Source organism: Pelophylax lessonae, assembly GCF_965119305.1.
Source record: "Pelophylax lessonae genome assembly, chromosome: 7".
NCBI classification, from domain to species: Eukaryota; Metazoa; Chordata; class Amphibia; order Anura; family Ranidae; genus Pelophylax; species Pelophylax lessonae.
In genome coordinates, this window is record NC_138774.1 from 123,923,517 (window position 1) to 123,938,187 (window position 14,671).

The window sequence follows — 14,671 nt, forward strand, 5'->3', positions numbered from 1 at the left end:
TTTTAAAAAAACATTCTTAGTGAATAAATACTGTCTATAAATTACTGTAGCTTCATATTTTGCTATTGAACATTCTACTCTCATTTGCCAGTACGTGTACCCTGTCGTCTCTCCCCCTCTCTCCCTGCCTGTCAGTTCAGGAGTCATTAGCATTTAGCATTAGCATTAAGAAATCCTGTAATCCGCTCTGTTACAGGATTATATAACGTGCAATGCGGGTGTTTGTGTAACATTATTGTGCAAATTAACCTTATTTACAGCTTTGTTTGGTACTCACGTAACTTGCCGAAGCTCTCTTCCCCGCTCCAAGCACTGCAGAGGGAGGGGCATGAGATCCCCCACTCACATCATTCGGAAGGACAGGAGGAGAGCACCGGGAGGTCATGTGAGCACCCAGCAGCACTGTACATAAGGTATTTTGCATAATGTTACACAAACACACACATTGCACATTATATAATCCTTTAACAGAGCATATTACAGGATTTTACAACTACTTTAACTAGGGCTTAATTTTGGGGTAGGGATTATATTGCAACCATCCTTGAAAATCGCGATAGGTCTTTTTTTCAGGGTAGGTCTTATTTTTGGGGAAATATGGTCGAAGCCTCTTCTCCTGGCAGATTGTATGTGTGCATGGACACACAGGCTAACATGCATAGGGGTTTAGAGGCAGGGGAAAAAAAGCCCCTGGGAGCAGCTGAAAAAAACATCCGGTGTACATGGGGCCTTAAAATTAGATGAAAAATATACTTTCTACCTGTTTAGATTACATGAACTGTTTTTGCTTCTTACAGGAATACCAGCAGTTATAGTTGTGGCTGCACTCAGTATAAATGTTGATATCTATGGAGGTGTATCCAAAACAAATCAATACATCGATCCTAGTGACGACTCTGCATCGTTGTGAGTAAATCTTTCTTTCCTAACAAATAAGTTTGGCACCAAACACTGTACAAGTAAATTTTTCACATAAACAGATATGGTCCTGATGTGACATTCAATGTGACTTTATCAAGTCTAAAAAATAAATACTTTGTAAGTTACTATGTACGTCACTATGTACTGTAAGTAATAAACACTGTAAGTTTCCCCTAAAGCCCAACTCTAGTAAACCTAAAAACTCTCGTACCCACACTGCAAGGGTTAATTGCTTGTTTATATTTAGGAGATGATAAAGCACTTTTTCTTACCTGATTCTCTGTCCTACCCCAGGAGACAGCAGTGGACTGTTCTTCAGTGTCCTCACTTTCAGTGAAGGACCCTAGACTACTGGAGTGCAGGGGAGAAGAGACTACAGAGGCCGGTGTTCTTTCGGAATGCCGCCACTCATCAGATTGTGCAATGAAAGTTACGTTCGGACCAAAAAACACTTACTGCGCATGCATGATGCGTTCCAAAGTCAATGATTACATGGCGCTCTCTGATGGTGGGTGGCATACCATGAGGTAAAGAGGTAAAAATATAGAAAGTAAAAAATGGGTAGAAAAATATAAAAAAGAATGAGGTGGAAGGGGGGAAGGGGCCCACGAAAAGCGGCTGCCAGCTAGAGCAAGGAGAGGCTCTGAGGAGAATAAACAAAAAGAAAGCGACGCCAGCTTAGTGAAGCATACGGTATATCAGTACAAAAAACACATAGTGACTTACTCTTAGGTAAGTAAAGGCCAGTACGGTAGGTGAATGGAATCATCTATCTTCTTGTCCTGGATACCGTTGCAGAAAGGATGGGTGCGGGGTGTCGGTGGTGCGTGGAGGCTGTTGTCTGGCAGCCTGTCTGATGGTGCTGTGGTGGTGGAGGACTCTCAGTGGGGCTCCACTTCCTACTTCCTGTCAGCCCGACATCACTTCCTGTTAGACGGAGGGAAAGATGGGCGTTGCTAGCTTTCGGAGCATCCGTGCTCCTTCATTAGGCGGTGCATTCCAAACACTTCATGATCTAATAGGTAAAAGTGACAAATGAATAACCGTGCTCCCTTTTGCATAAATTCCCCATCAAAAAATTAACCTATAAAAACATTTGTAAAATGTCTATACACAACCACCATGTGCTTCAAACAGTGAAAAATCGAGGTGGTATAAATCTTCTCAAGTGGTTTCACACATAAAGGTGAGTTGTGCCTTCTTCCACCACCATTAGGTACACTCCCTACTCACCAGACACAGGGAATTAAATGCGTAATAGCATTTATTACGTATTTAATTCCCTGTGTCTGGGGAGTAGGGAGTGTACCTAATGGCGGTGGAAGAGGGCACAGCTCACTTTTATGTGTGGAACCACTTGATAAGATTTATAACACCTCGATTTTTCACTGTTTGAAGCACAGAGTGGTCGTGTATAGACATTTTACAAATGTTTTATAAGTTGATTTTTTGATGGGGAACTTATGCAAAAGGGAGCGCAGTTATTAATTTGTCACTTTTACCTATTAGATCATGAAGTGTTTAAGTGTTTGGAATGCATAGGCCGTGGAACACATCGTGCATGCGCAGTAAGTGTTTTTTGGTCCGAACGTCACTTTCATTGCACAATCTGATGAGTGGCGGCATTCTGATAGAACACCAGCCTCTGTAGCCTAATTTGTCATTTTCACAATTTTCAGACTTGCTAACCTCACAACCAGCTGCTTTAATATTTGTAATCACATTATTTTAACTTTATTAATTTGTATTGTTTGTAAATATGATTTGATGGTTTGATTATATTCACTTTAATACACTGTTGGGTTTGCAACTGGTGTAACCTAGAGTGTGCAGGTTGAGGGTTTACACCTTGTTTTTTAAATGATCTGATGGGTAGCATTAATGTGATAGAACACCCATGCAGACATCTTACTACACCCAGCTACGTCTTGTATTTTAGCGATAAAATGAGCGTATATATAAAAAAAAAAATATGTAGTATATTGACATCTGTGATGCTGTTTTGATGTTCCATTTTTAAAGAAGCTGGACGCCAACAGTAGGAAAGTGGTGGAGGCCATGTTGGTACACCCCACACTCCTCATCGCTAACACTTTATGCTTTCAAAATGAAACACCCAAACAGCATCACAGATATCAATATGCTATGCCTATTTATATACACTCACTTTATTGCTAAAATTACTCTGAAATGAAAGACATAGTTGGATGTATAAGATGTCCACATGTGTGTTCTATCAGATTACTGCTACCCATTATCCCACATGGGCAGTAAGCGTTTTTTGATCCCAACGTCACTTCCTTTGCACAATCTGATGGGTAGCGCCATTCTGATAGAACACTGGACTAGTAGCACAGAGCAGTCTGCAGGAGCAGAGGATCGGATAAGTAAAAGTGCTTTTACAAGTCCCCTAAAAAGAAACGCGCAGGTAACCTTGCAGCTCAGAAGCAGCCCCACTGTAATAAAGGATTTTTAGGATTCTTGGAGTTCAGCTTTAAAGTATAGCTCTAGGCAAAAAAATTTTTTTTTTAATTTTTGGGGGAAAAAAGGGGAAGGGTTAGACCCTCTGTCAACTTTTGGGCTATGTCGCTATTATAGAGATTCGCTTCCCTGCTTGCACTTGTGATTATAGTCAAAGAAAAGGATGAGAAATCTGAAATTTTAGAGTTGACCCAGGAACAAGAGCTAAGGGGCAATCTTCCAATGCGGAAAACTGTTCCGGGACAAACTGTCCTAAAGTGGAATTCCCCTGACTTTAGGAGACTTCCTCTAATTTCCTGCTGTATCTGTGGAACAGGAAGTAAAGGTACATTTTCCCAATGGTGCAAAGCGTGCAAAAAATAAACTGGCAGGGTTGTACCACTTTGGCGATACATACAATTTAATGCTGAACTTCTTTAGGCAAACTAAATAACGAGTATTTAAAGGATACAAAAAAAAAAAAAAAAGAAGCTGTGCATGAATTGTCTTACCTTCCAAAATATTTGTATAACTGTTTAGCTTTTCCTGGGACTTACAGTATCTCACAAAAGGGATTACACCCCTTACATTTTTGTAAATATGTTATTATATCTTTGTATATGACAACACTGAAGAAATTACACTTTGCTACAATGTAAAACAGTGAGTGTACAGCTTGTATAACAGTGTCAATTTGCTGTCCCCTCAAAATAACTTAACACACTGCCATTAATGTTTAAACCGCTGGCAACAAACTTGAGTACACCTCTACGTGAAAATGTCCAAATTGGGCCCAAAGTGTCAATCATGGAGCTGGTGGATGTTAGAGACCTTGCGCTCCTCCACCTTCCGTTTGAGGATGCCCCACAGATGCTCAATAGGGTTTAGGTCTGGAGACATGCTTGGCTAGTCCATCACCTTTACCCTCAGCTTCTTTAGCAAGGCAGTGGTCGTCTTGGAGGTGTGTTTGGGGTCGTTATCAGGTTGGAATACTGCCCTGCTGCCAAGTCTCCGAAGGGAGGGGATCATGCTCTGCTTCAGTATGTCACGGTACATATTGGCATTCATAGTTCCTTCAATGAACTGTAGCTCCCCAGTGCCGGCAGCACTCATGCAGCCCCAGACCATGACACTCCCACCACCATGCTTGCTGTAGGCTAGACTATCTTTAGAAGAGGCTTCCTTCTAGGACGACAGCCATGCAGACCAATTTGATGCAGTGTGCGGCATATGGTCTAAGCACTGACAGGCTGACTCCCACCCCTTTAACTTCTGCAGCAATGCTTGCAGCACTCATACGTCTATTTCCCAAAGACAACCTCTGGATATGACGCTGAGCATGTGCACTCAACTTCTTTGGTCGACTATGGTGAGGCCTGTTCTAAGTGGAACTTGTCCTGTTAAACTGCTGTATGGTCCTGGCCACCGTGCTGCAGCTCAGTTTCAGGGTCTTGGCAATCTTCCTTTAGCCTAGGCCATCTTTATGTAGAGTGACAATTCTTTTTTTCAGATCCTCAGAGAGTTCTTTGCCATGAGGTGCCATGTTGAACTTCTAGTGACCAGTATGAGTGCGTGAGAGCGATAACACCAAATTGAACACATATGCTCCCTATTCACACCTGAGACCTTGTAACACTAATGAGTCACATGACACTGGGGAGGGAAAATGGCTAATTAGGCCCAATTTGGACAGTGCCACTTATGGGTGTACTCACTTTTGTTGCCAGCAGTTTAGACATTAATGGCTGTAGCAAATTTACACTGTACACTCACTGCTTTACATTGTAGCAAACTGTCATTTCTTCAGTGTTGTCACATGAAAAGATATGATAAAATATTTAAAAAAATGTGAGGGGTGTACTCACTTTTGTGAGATACTGTAGGCACCCCTCCTGCTGGCTGTTTTTGGCTTAGAAGTTTTGGCACTGAGAGCAATACCAATAACTTAAATGCTATTAAAAACAATATAAATTCAGCTTACAATTTCAACTCAACTCTAACCCTCAGCATGCTAAGTGTAGCACTTTTGTGTATTTAGTCTGTTTAAAGAGATTGCAGTACTTCTCTGACAATGCCTTCTTCACCTGTTCTCCCCAGAGGGTCTACAGAAGACGATTCTTGTTTTATGCATTGTTCAAGAGAGAGAGTGTAGAATCTCTATGGAAATGAAAAGCATTTTCATATTTTGTCTTTTTTTTCAGCTGCTGGATCCGAGACAATGTAGTTTTCTATGTTACAGTCGTGGCTTATTTCTGCATTATATTTCTGACCAATATAGCCATGTTCATTGTTGTACTTCTTCAAATCAAGTCACTGAAGTCTACAAAGATAAAGGATTGGAAGACTCTCTTCTTCCATGATATTAAAAGCACCCTCAGTCTTGCCTTCTTGCTTGGATTAACCTGGGGCTTTGCCTTCTTTGCCTGGGATCCTGTTCGAATTGCCTTCATGTACCTTTTCACTATTTTTAATACTTTACAGGGTAAGTACATGATTTCTACAGAATAAAGAGAGGTAGTTGAAACAATTTAATATGGTCACATACATACTTGCCAACATTATAAAATCCAGATACCAGGACACTGTTAACCCTGCCCATGGTCAGCATTTAGTTCCCTTTCTACGTGAACACACAAAGAAGTACACTCATTTTAGGATTGTCCCACCCAGACCCCACCTCCTAATATGTGAAGACTAGCCATCATGCCCACTTTATGGGTTTGAATTACCTAGGCTCCTCCTTAAAATATTCAGGGACTGCCAATAATGTCCACATCGTGTTGATCCTGCCCAGACCTTGATCTCCATTCAGGGACCGCCCACTCATGGCCTTGTTTCCTGCAATTAATGCCTTTTTGTGCTACTGCACATGTGCAGTTACTCAGAAAAGGTTGATGCTTTGATTCCAGGACATAGCCCAGGACATTTGCAGAATAGAGGGTCAAGTAGAGGGTCAAGTAGACATGTGCATGATGAAAAAAATTGTTTAGTTTAGTCTCATTTAGATTAGTTAATCTAGTTATTTAGTTTCCGTATTGGGAATTAGTTCTATGTATTTTTCCTATTTTCTTCAAATTTACTAATTTTTTTTTTCTTAAGCCCCGTACACACGTAGCGATTGTTGGCCGTAAATATTCGGCCGCCGAACGATCGGCCGATTGTCGGCTTGTTAGTATGATGCTTCCGACAACCGACTGCAACTTTACGGCCGAACAGAATCTGGTGTGCAGGCATTAAAATTTTTGTTGGCCAACACCAGAATGGCCGATTGTTCCCCAGTCAGTACAGAATTCGGTTGACAAACAGCAGATGAGCAAGACTGGGCATGCTCAGAGAAGAAAAAACACACGGAAAGTTAACCATCACATGACATCACTTCTGCAGTCGGCTTTTGTTGGCCGACAAAATTCGTGTGCAGTCTTTAGCACTTTTCAACCGACAGGACAGCACTGGACAAAAGACGGCCGATCGTTCGGCCGACATTCGGTACGTGTGTACGAGGCTTTAGTTCAAAGTGTTCGAATCGATAAATTTCAAATTGATCGAATTTAAAATTGTATAATGTTTTTCGATTCAAATGCGGCAGCCAAGTAACTAAACATCTGATTGTTATTTATACACATTATTCTTGTATGTATTAATATTACATTTAATAAAAATACACAAGTGAACAAACAAAAGAAAAATCTTCATTAAATAATTACAATGGCTCACCTTTGGCTTAACAAAAACAGCATTATTTTGAAACGGTACACTAACAACACACACAGTCTTTGATTACAACAACATGTTTACAGTTCAAATTTGAATGAAATTTGATGTAAAATTCGAGTCGAATTTCTATTCAAATTTAATTTCGTTATTCTGAGAATTCAGTCAAATTCATTTGTACCGTAATTTGGGGATTCGGATATATCCGAATCTCAGAATAACAAAAACGTTGTCAGAATATTTATTTGGAACAAAACGAACCGCACATGTCTAGGGTCAAGGCAATGGACTGTCCCAGCAAATCTGAGAAATTTGAAATCTATCTTCATAACATGCCCTATTACAACTTCTGTGAAAGCAGCTGAGTATATAAAATGATCATAGACAATTTTAAAATGTGCTCTTTAGTAAATCAGGCTCTTATAATGGAGAGTGGATTTCCCTACATGTTCTCTGCTATACACCGCAATGTTAGTCTACACTGCGACTGGCATTTTACAACTAGTTCATAAAATGCAGGCAAGCGATGCGGATCCTGCAGTCTCCCACACAGTTCTCTCTACTTACCGCATCATAGAAAACTTCACGATTGAGAGGTTGCTTACATAACTTTGGCAGGTCATGCCTGAGCTCTCCTCCTGGCTTTTTTTTTCTTCCTATGTCCATTTATTTTAATAGCACTCCACTGGCTTAATAGTTCCAAAGCCAATGGAGTGCTTAGCACATTTGGCGGTGCTTTTATATTTGAGCAATTGGTGTTTAGGTGGTTGCCACAACTGTAACATTAGTGGTTGCTCCAGGGGACAGTTTTATATAAATTAAGTTAGATTTGCAAAATCAAAGATTTACATCCTTTGCGGACCTGAGAGCGAAAGTGATTTGATTTGACTAAAAACAAAATTGAATGCTGAATTGACCTTTTACCAGTCTAATGTAGCTAGGCAGTTAATAATGAATCTGTAATTGGTTGCTATTGGTTACTAAACACTGCTGCTCTTTGCATTTGGCTATTTAGTACGCCTTTTTGTTAACCATTATGTAGGTAGTCATACAAAAAGATAAAATTAATTAGGGAACATTAAGCTTTTTATTCATGTCTATACAACCTATATAAAAACAAGTTTGTTTTAAAGCATTACAATTCTTTTTTCTCTTTTTATTAGGATTTTTTATTTTTGTATTTCACTGTCTGATTAAGGAGAATGTAAGAAAACACTGGAGGATGTACCTATGCTGTGGAAGGTGCCAACTTGACAATTATTCAGGTAAAAACCTATTTTATATTAGGTTAAAGTGGGCCTTGCATTAAAAAAAATATAATAATTCTGTGTTATTGAACTTTTTGTGAAAAGTGTGCTATGCTTTCTAGTGCCTGGCCCTTGCCACTGCACATTGTTGATTGCTGCTTGACCTGTAACTTCTTGATGTGCTGGTTATGTAATGTCTACAAACTCCATTTTCCCCAGCCCTGAATGAACATAGGTCTTTCTTTGAAGTCAACATGGGAGACAGCAAGGGATAGATAAATTGAGGAAGTCAAGGCTACTCAAACAGCTTTAGCTACTAGTGAGCTCTAGGCAGATCATGTGTGGAGCTGCCAGCCAGATGTATTCAATACTCTAAAATAAATATATATATATTGACACTTAAGCCTCGTACACACGCAACGATTATCGGCCGACCGGTCGTTCGACTTTTGTCCGGAGTTGTGTTTTGTTGGTTGGAATGTGCCTAGACTGCACACGAATTTTCTCGGCCAACAAAAATCTACTTCAGAAGTGATGTCATGTGCTGGTTTACTTTCCGTGTGTTTTTTCTTCTCTGAGCATGCCCAGTCTTGCTCATCAGATTTTTGTCGGCCAACAAAAATTTTATAGCCTGCACACCAGATTTTATTCGGCCGAAAAGTCGGAGTCGGTTGTCGAAAGCATCATACTAACAAGCCGAAAATCGGCCGATCGGACGTTGGCCGAAAATTCCCGGCCAATAATCAATGTGTGTGTACGAGGCATTACTTTGGGCCCAATTTGGACATTTTAACTTAGGGTGTACTCACTTTTGTTGCCAGCGGTTTAGACAATAATGGCTGTGTGTTGAGTTATTTTGAGGTGACAGCAAATTTACACTGTACAAGCTGTATATTCACTACTTTATATTGTAGCAAAGTGTCATTTCTACAGTGTTGTCACATGAAAAGATGTAATAAAATATTTACAAAAATGTGAGGGGTGTATTCACTTTTGTGAGATACTGTGTATATATATATATATATATATATATATATATATATATTTTTTTTTTTTTTTTTTTTGCGCACGGAAGACTCCATGTGACATTTTGAGGGGCAGATTGGGCAGAGTACTTTGGGAGTTTTGAAATCCGTCCTTCGTGTGCACAGTTAAGATATGTCTGTGTGGCTGGGCTGGCAGAAAACAGTTCTAAAATTCCATGGGTGTGATTGTACATTCCAATACTCAACTATGAGATGAGACAGCAGTGGCTGCTGCAACCATTCCTCTTGTTAATCCAAGTCGAATAACGTGTAAGGCAAGTTGAGTATATTCCCCAGCTATCAGGGAGGTTAGTGATGCTTGAGGGTCCCTAAGTTAAGCCCTGCCACACCCATTAGGAGCTGCAAGCTCCTATACCAAGTGGTCCTTGAATCTCCTCTTGTTGTTCTACTTTTTAAGGTTTGTTCTTAGCTAGAAATTTTGCCAGGTCCTGGCAGTTTCCTCTGTGTCAAGACTTTCTGTCAGTATGATACTTCTGTAAAGTTCACCTGGCAGTTGTGTGACATAATATGTTCCATAATATGTACCTTGTTGTGTGGTTTCCTGCTGCAGTCATACAATAGCTGTTACTTTAGTGTATGTGCATGCCCCTCAACCCAATTTTCACACTGTGAATCTAATCATCAAAAAACAAAAAAATCAGAACCACATTGAATGCCAAACCTTGTCCATATCTGGGCAAAATCAAACCTGTTTTAATGAAGTAATTTCACTAGAAGTCAGTTATTTAAGTTTCTCCACATATCCCACATGGTGGTATGTTATAATTGTTATAATATACTTCATATATCAGAAATGCTAAACAGTGAATAATTAGGCATGTGCACAAAACATTAAAGATCAGGAACAAGGTTTCATTAGTCCAACTATGATAAATTAAAATTGGATTCCAAATAGCGTAATCTCAGATACTTCTCTGCATTGATTTTTATATTATACAATGTGGGCACAGTATATAATATAGCATGTGTGAAGCAAGAGACTCTGAGGTGCTAATGCAAGTGTTGAGTCATATACTACATGTCTGTCTGTTATGTTCATTTAAGTATGTAATAAGCTGTGATATTTTATTTTTTTTCAGACTGGAGCAGGTTGAGCAATGCCGACACAAAATATATTGGCCGCATAAATCAGTCACCCTCCGATTCCTATCAGTCAACAAGATCAAACAACACAGCCTCTACTAATTCATCCAGTCTGTCAGGCTTCTCTAGAGATGGCTACTCTGGATGGACCTATAAAAATGGTAAGTGGGAAGATTTCTGATTCATAGTCTAGGCCTGCAAAAAGGCGTCTGGAAGGCCTAACTGAGGGGGGGGGGGGGGGAGGTACAATGACTCTGGAGCCTTTGATGGTACTTAGGTCTGGCTGGTCATTGCCACATATTTAGAAAGATTGTGTGGAAATATTTTTGCCCAACCAGCCAGGGATCAGGCTATCAACCGGTTCAATTAATCTTTGAAAATGAAAGCTAGAAGCTGATTGGTTGCCATACATAGCTGATTCAGATTATGTCTGCTCCAGTTTTAGTAAATTCTATGACATTGGTAGATAATACCAAAGCCAATTAATGAGGCAAAGTGGGGTGTGTTCAGTAGCAGCTGCCAGCCAGGTAAAGTGATTGTAAAGGTAAGACATTTTTTACCTTAATGCATTCCCTGCATTAAGGTAAAAAATGGTCCAGGATTTGTATCGCCCCCCTTACCTCTCTATATACTTACTTGAGTCCTATCTCGATGAAGCGCTGTGCCCACCTGCAGTTGCGCTGCTCTCTCTTTCTCTCCTCACAGGCATAGTGGCAACAGCGGTAGCTATTTCCTCCTGCTGCTGTCAATCAAATCTTGTGAGGAGGGAGTGGGTGAACTGTAACGTGTTGTGTGCATCTATGGAAGCACACAGTCCTGTTTGGGGATGAGCCCGCAGGTGTGCCACCATAGCAAGAGGCTTGATATGGTGGCACACATGGATTAGGAGGAGCAAAGAGCCCTGCCGAAGGACCCCAGAAGAGCAGTTTGTACAGAGCAGGTAAATATATCATTTGTTATTTTAGAAGAAAACTTTTAGCCTTTACAACTGTTTTAACAATGAGTGCTATGGAATGCATCATGTTCAGCACGGCAGTTCTCTGTCAGCAAACAAAGGCAGGTACAGCACTAACGATAGGCATACATGCTTATATTTCTCTAGGTAATCAATTGTCCCTTGCATGCTAAACAGTATGGATGGAGGAATCAACCTGGTTCCTTTGATTCTGAAATTGTCTTTCGTCGAGCTGGATGGTGCCAAGAGGGCCATTCACATTTTGAATTTCAGACAATTAAACAGGAATTGGCCAATATTCGAGTCGTGTATGACCAGCTTAAACAATGAGTTAAATGTATTTACCTCCTTCATGACCACGCAATAGCTGAATGATGGCTACAGCGCAACTGCACTTTGCCAGAAGACCATCATATGACGTCCTCCTGTGTTCCTGTGCTCCACTACCTTTTCACTCCCTGCAGCACACATCAGCAGTGATTTATAATTGCTGTGTCCTTCGGATGCAGCTGATCACAGATCAGGTTAAAGAGCAAATCACGGCGTCTCTTTACCAAGTGATCAGCTGTGTCCAATCACAGCTGATCACGGATGTAAGTAGAATTTGCCAGTTATTGGCAATCTTCCTCTCACAGGATGTGAGGAGAGGAGAGCCAAAAACTGGCAAATCTACACAGGGGACATCCGCACTAACAATTAGGGCACTGATTATCAGTATCCTGATCAACAGTTCTCACCAGTGCTGCCAATCTGTGCCCACCAGTGCTGCCAATCAGTGCCCACCAGTACTGCCAATCAGTGCCCATCAGTGATGCCTTTCAGTGCCACTTATCAGTGATGTCCATGAGTGCCGCCTATCAGTGCAATCTATCAGTGCCACCCATTATTGCCGCATATCAATGCAGCCTCATTCGTGCCGTCTTATCAATGCCCATCAGTGCCACCTTATCAGTGCCCATCAGTGCCATCAATACTGCCAATCAGTGCCCATCAGTGATTCCTGTCAGTGTCAATCAGTGCCATCTATCAGTGCTGCCTATCAGTGCCGCTCATCAATGCCATCTATCAGTGCTCCCTATAGGTGCCCATCAGTGCCATCTATCAGTGCCGCCTATCAATGCCCATCAGTGCCACATATCAATGCAGCCTCATCTTTGCCTCCTCATTGGTGCCCATCAGTGCGGCCTAATCAGTGCTGCCTATCAGGGCCCATCAGTGCAGCCTATCAGTGCCTATTAGTGCAGCATATCAGTGCAGCCTCATCAGCGCACATCAGTAGAGAAAAATTATTTATTTACAAAATGTTATAATAGAAACCTAGAAAAACTTTTTTTTTTTTCAAAATTTCAGTCTTTTTTCATTTGTTTAGCAAAAAATAAAAAACCCAGTGGTGATTAAATACCAAAAAAAGAAAGCTCTATCTGTCTCCAAAAAAATGACCAAAACATTGTTTGGGTACAGCGCTGCATAACCGTGCAATTGTCATTCAAAGTGCGAGAGCACTGAAAGCTCAAATTTGGCCTGGGCAGGAAGTGGGTGAACGTGCTCTGTAGGCAAGTGGTTAAAGTTAATGTAAACCCTAACAATGAACTTCTCTTACTTGCTCACATTTTGCTATACTGTATTTTTTTTTTTTGACAAGTGCAAAAAATAGCTGTTGCTCTATTTAGAAATTCATAGTTGTCATTTAAAATAATTGACTGTCGCTTTTAAGTTTTATATAGCATGAGCCAAAATTGTAGCTGAATTTATTGTTTTCTTTTGTGTAGGAGGAGGAATATTCATCAGTTCAGCTCATGCAGCACCTTTCAATGGTGCCACCACCTATCCGGACTCCAGAAGAACATTGCCATTTTTGGATTTTGGCACACACTAAATGGAACTGACATAGCATCCCCCCTCCCCTCCCATGAAAATACATGTTTTCTGTTTGCTAAAAAAACATGAAAAAAGCTTTTAAGTGAATTTACTGTCAGACACAAAAATACATTTTCACTCTGAATCTTCATGTTTCAAGTTAGTTATTCAGAAGGCCACAAGGAGAGGAGAATTTTGTGCATACTAGAAGATGATGTACCATTCAGAAGTAATGCTTAACACCAAAAATTCACACAAGGCTAGTGCCTAGACCAACCATTAACTAGGGTACCTCCGGAGTTTGCTAGGGGTTCCTAGAGCTGCGGCTAATTGACCTCCAATCTGATAATGCCTGCATGGTTTTGGGTCCAGCGCCACTTGGCATAACACCAATGATCTTTCTGTCTGTTTGTATGGATGAAATTCTGATCACCACTGTAAGGAGCATGCTTCCCACTGACCACTAATGAAATTATTTTAACTGGGGTTCCCTGAGACCTGAAAATATTTATTATGGGTCCTTCTGGGGGGAAAACAAGGCTGAGAAAGGCTGGTCTAGACAGAAGACATTGTTTATATCAAGCATAGGCAGTGGAATGTCATTGTTGGCCAACAAAACTAATTTTCTGAAAAAGGAATATGTCAGTAGGAGAAATGAGAAAGCAGTAACATACTTTTATTTCCTGGCTAACCAAAGAGCTGCTTTGGTGATCTTCTCCTCCATTTTTAGATGCTACCTATCATCTGAAGAGAAGGGACATGGTGACCAAGACATACATACCGTATATATATATTTTTTTTTTTCAAATTCTTTATTTATAGTAGAGGTATAAGGCATACAGTACAGTCGAGAACAATTGCATAAAATCAGACTAGCATGACAAGTGGAACAAAGATAATACAGAACTCATAAAAGCTAACATGGTAATCAAGCAAACAACCCACCCATGGTCCAGAAAGCAGAGATCTCTGACACAGGTCAGCTAACATATTCCGTCTGAGTGTAAATGTGATAAGGAACATGGGAAATGCTGATAGGCTGATACAACTCCAGGTCTAGTCCCGCACCCACCGACATCTCTATCAAGTGGCCGGTATACATAGCGTATATTAAAGTGAAACTTCAGCAAAAACATTTAGTGCTGCTGTTGATGGAATGGGGAGGGATAATTAGTTCTGATATGTATATTTCCTCCAACTTCCTGCAACTTGAAATGAGAGGAAACTTTCTTAACAGGGATACAGAAAGCTAAAAAAGCTGACAGGTGTTAAGACCCTACTGCAGGAAAAAAAAAACAGTTTTGGCTGAAGCTAGAGTTACCTCTCACCTAGCTTTCATTTGTTTGCAATGCTTACTAAAGCCCCGTACAAACGAGAAGAAATTCGGCCGG

At 40.6% G+C, this 14,671-nt stretch overlaps 1 protein-coding gene across 1 annotated transcript in view; it reads left to right on the plus strand.

Annotated features, from left to right (window-relative positions):
- Positions 1–13,306, plus strand: part of ADGRG4 (adhesion G protein-coupled receptor G4) — a gene marked incomplete at its 5' end in the record, with an annotated part of 116,923 nt that extends 103,617 nt beyond the window's left edge. The window contains 5 exons of the mRNA XM_082264164.1: positions 798–906; positions 5,583–5,863; positions 8,256–8,357; positions 10,465–10,629; positions 13,193–13,306. Of these exons, the coding sequence (XP_082120290.1) occupies positions 798–906; positions 5,583–5,863; positions 8,256–8,357; positions 10,465–10,629; positions 13,193–13,299 (764 nt within the window). The 3' untranslated portion in view covers positions 13,300–13,306. The remainder of the gene's footprint in view (positions 1–797; positions 907–5,582; positions 5,864–8,255; positions 8,358–10,464; positions 10,630–13,192) is intronic.
- Between the last annotated feature and the right edge of the window lie 1,365 nt (positions 13,307–14,671).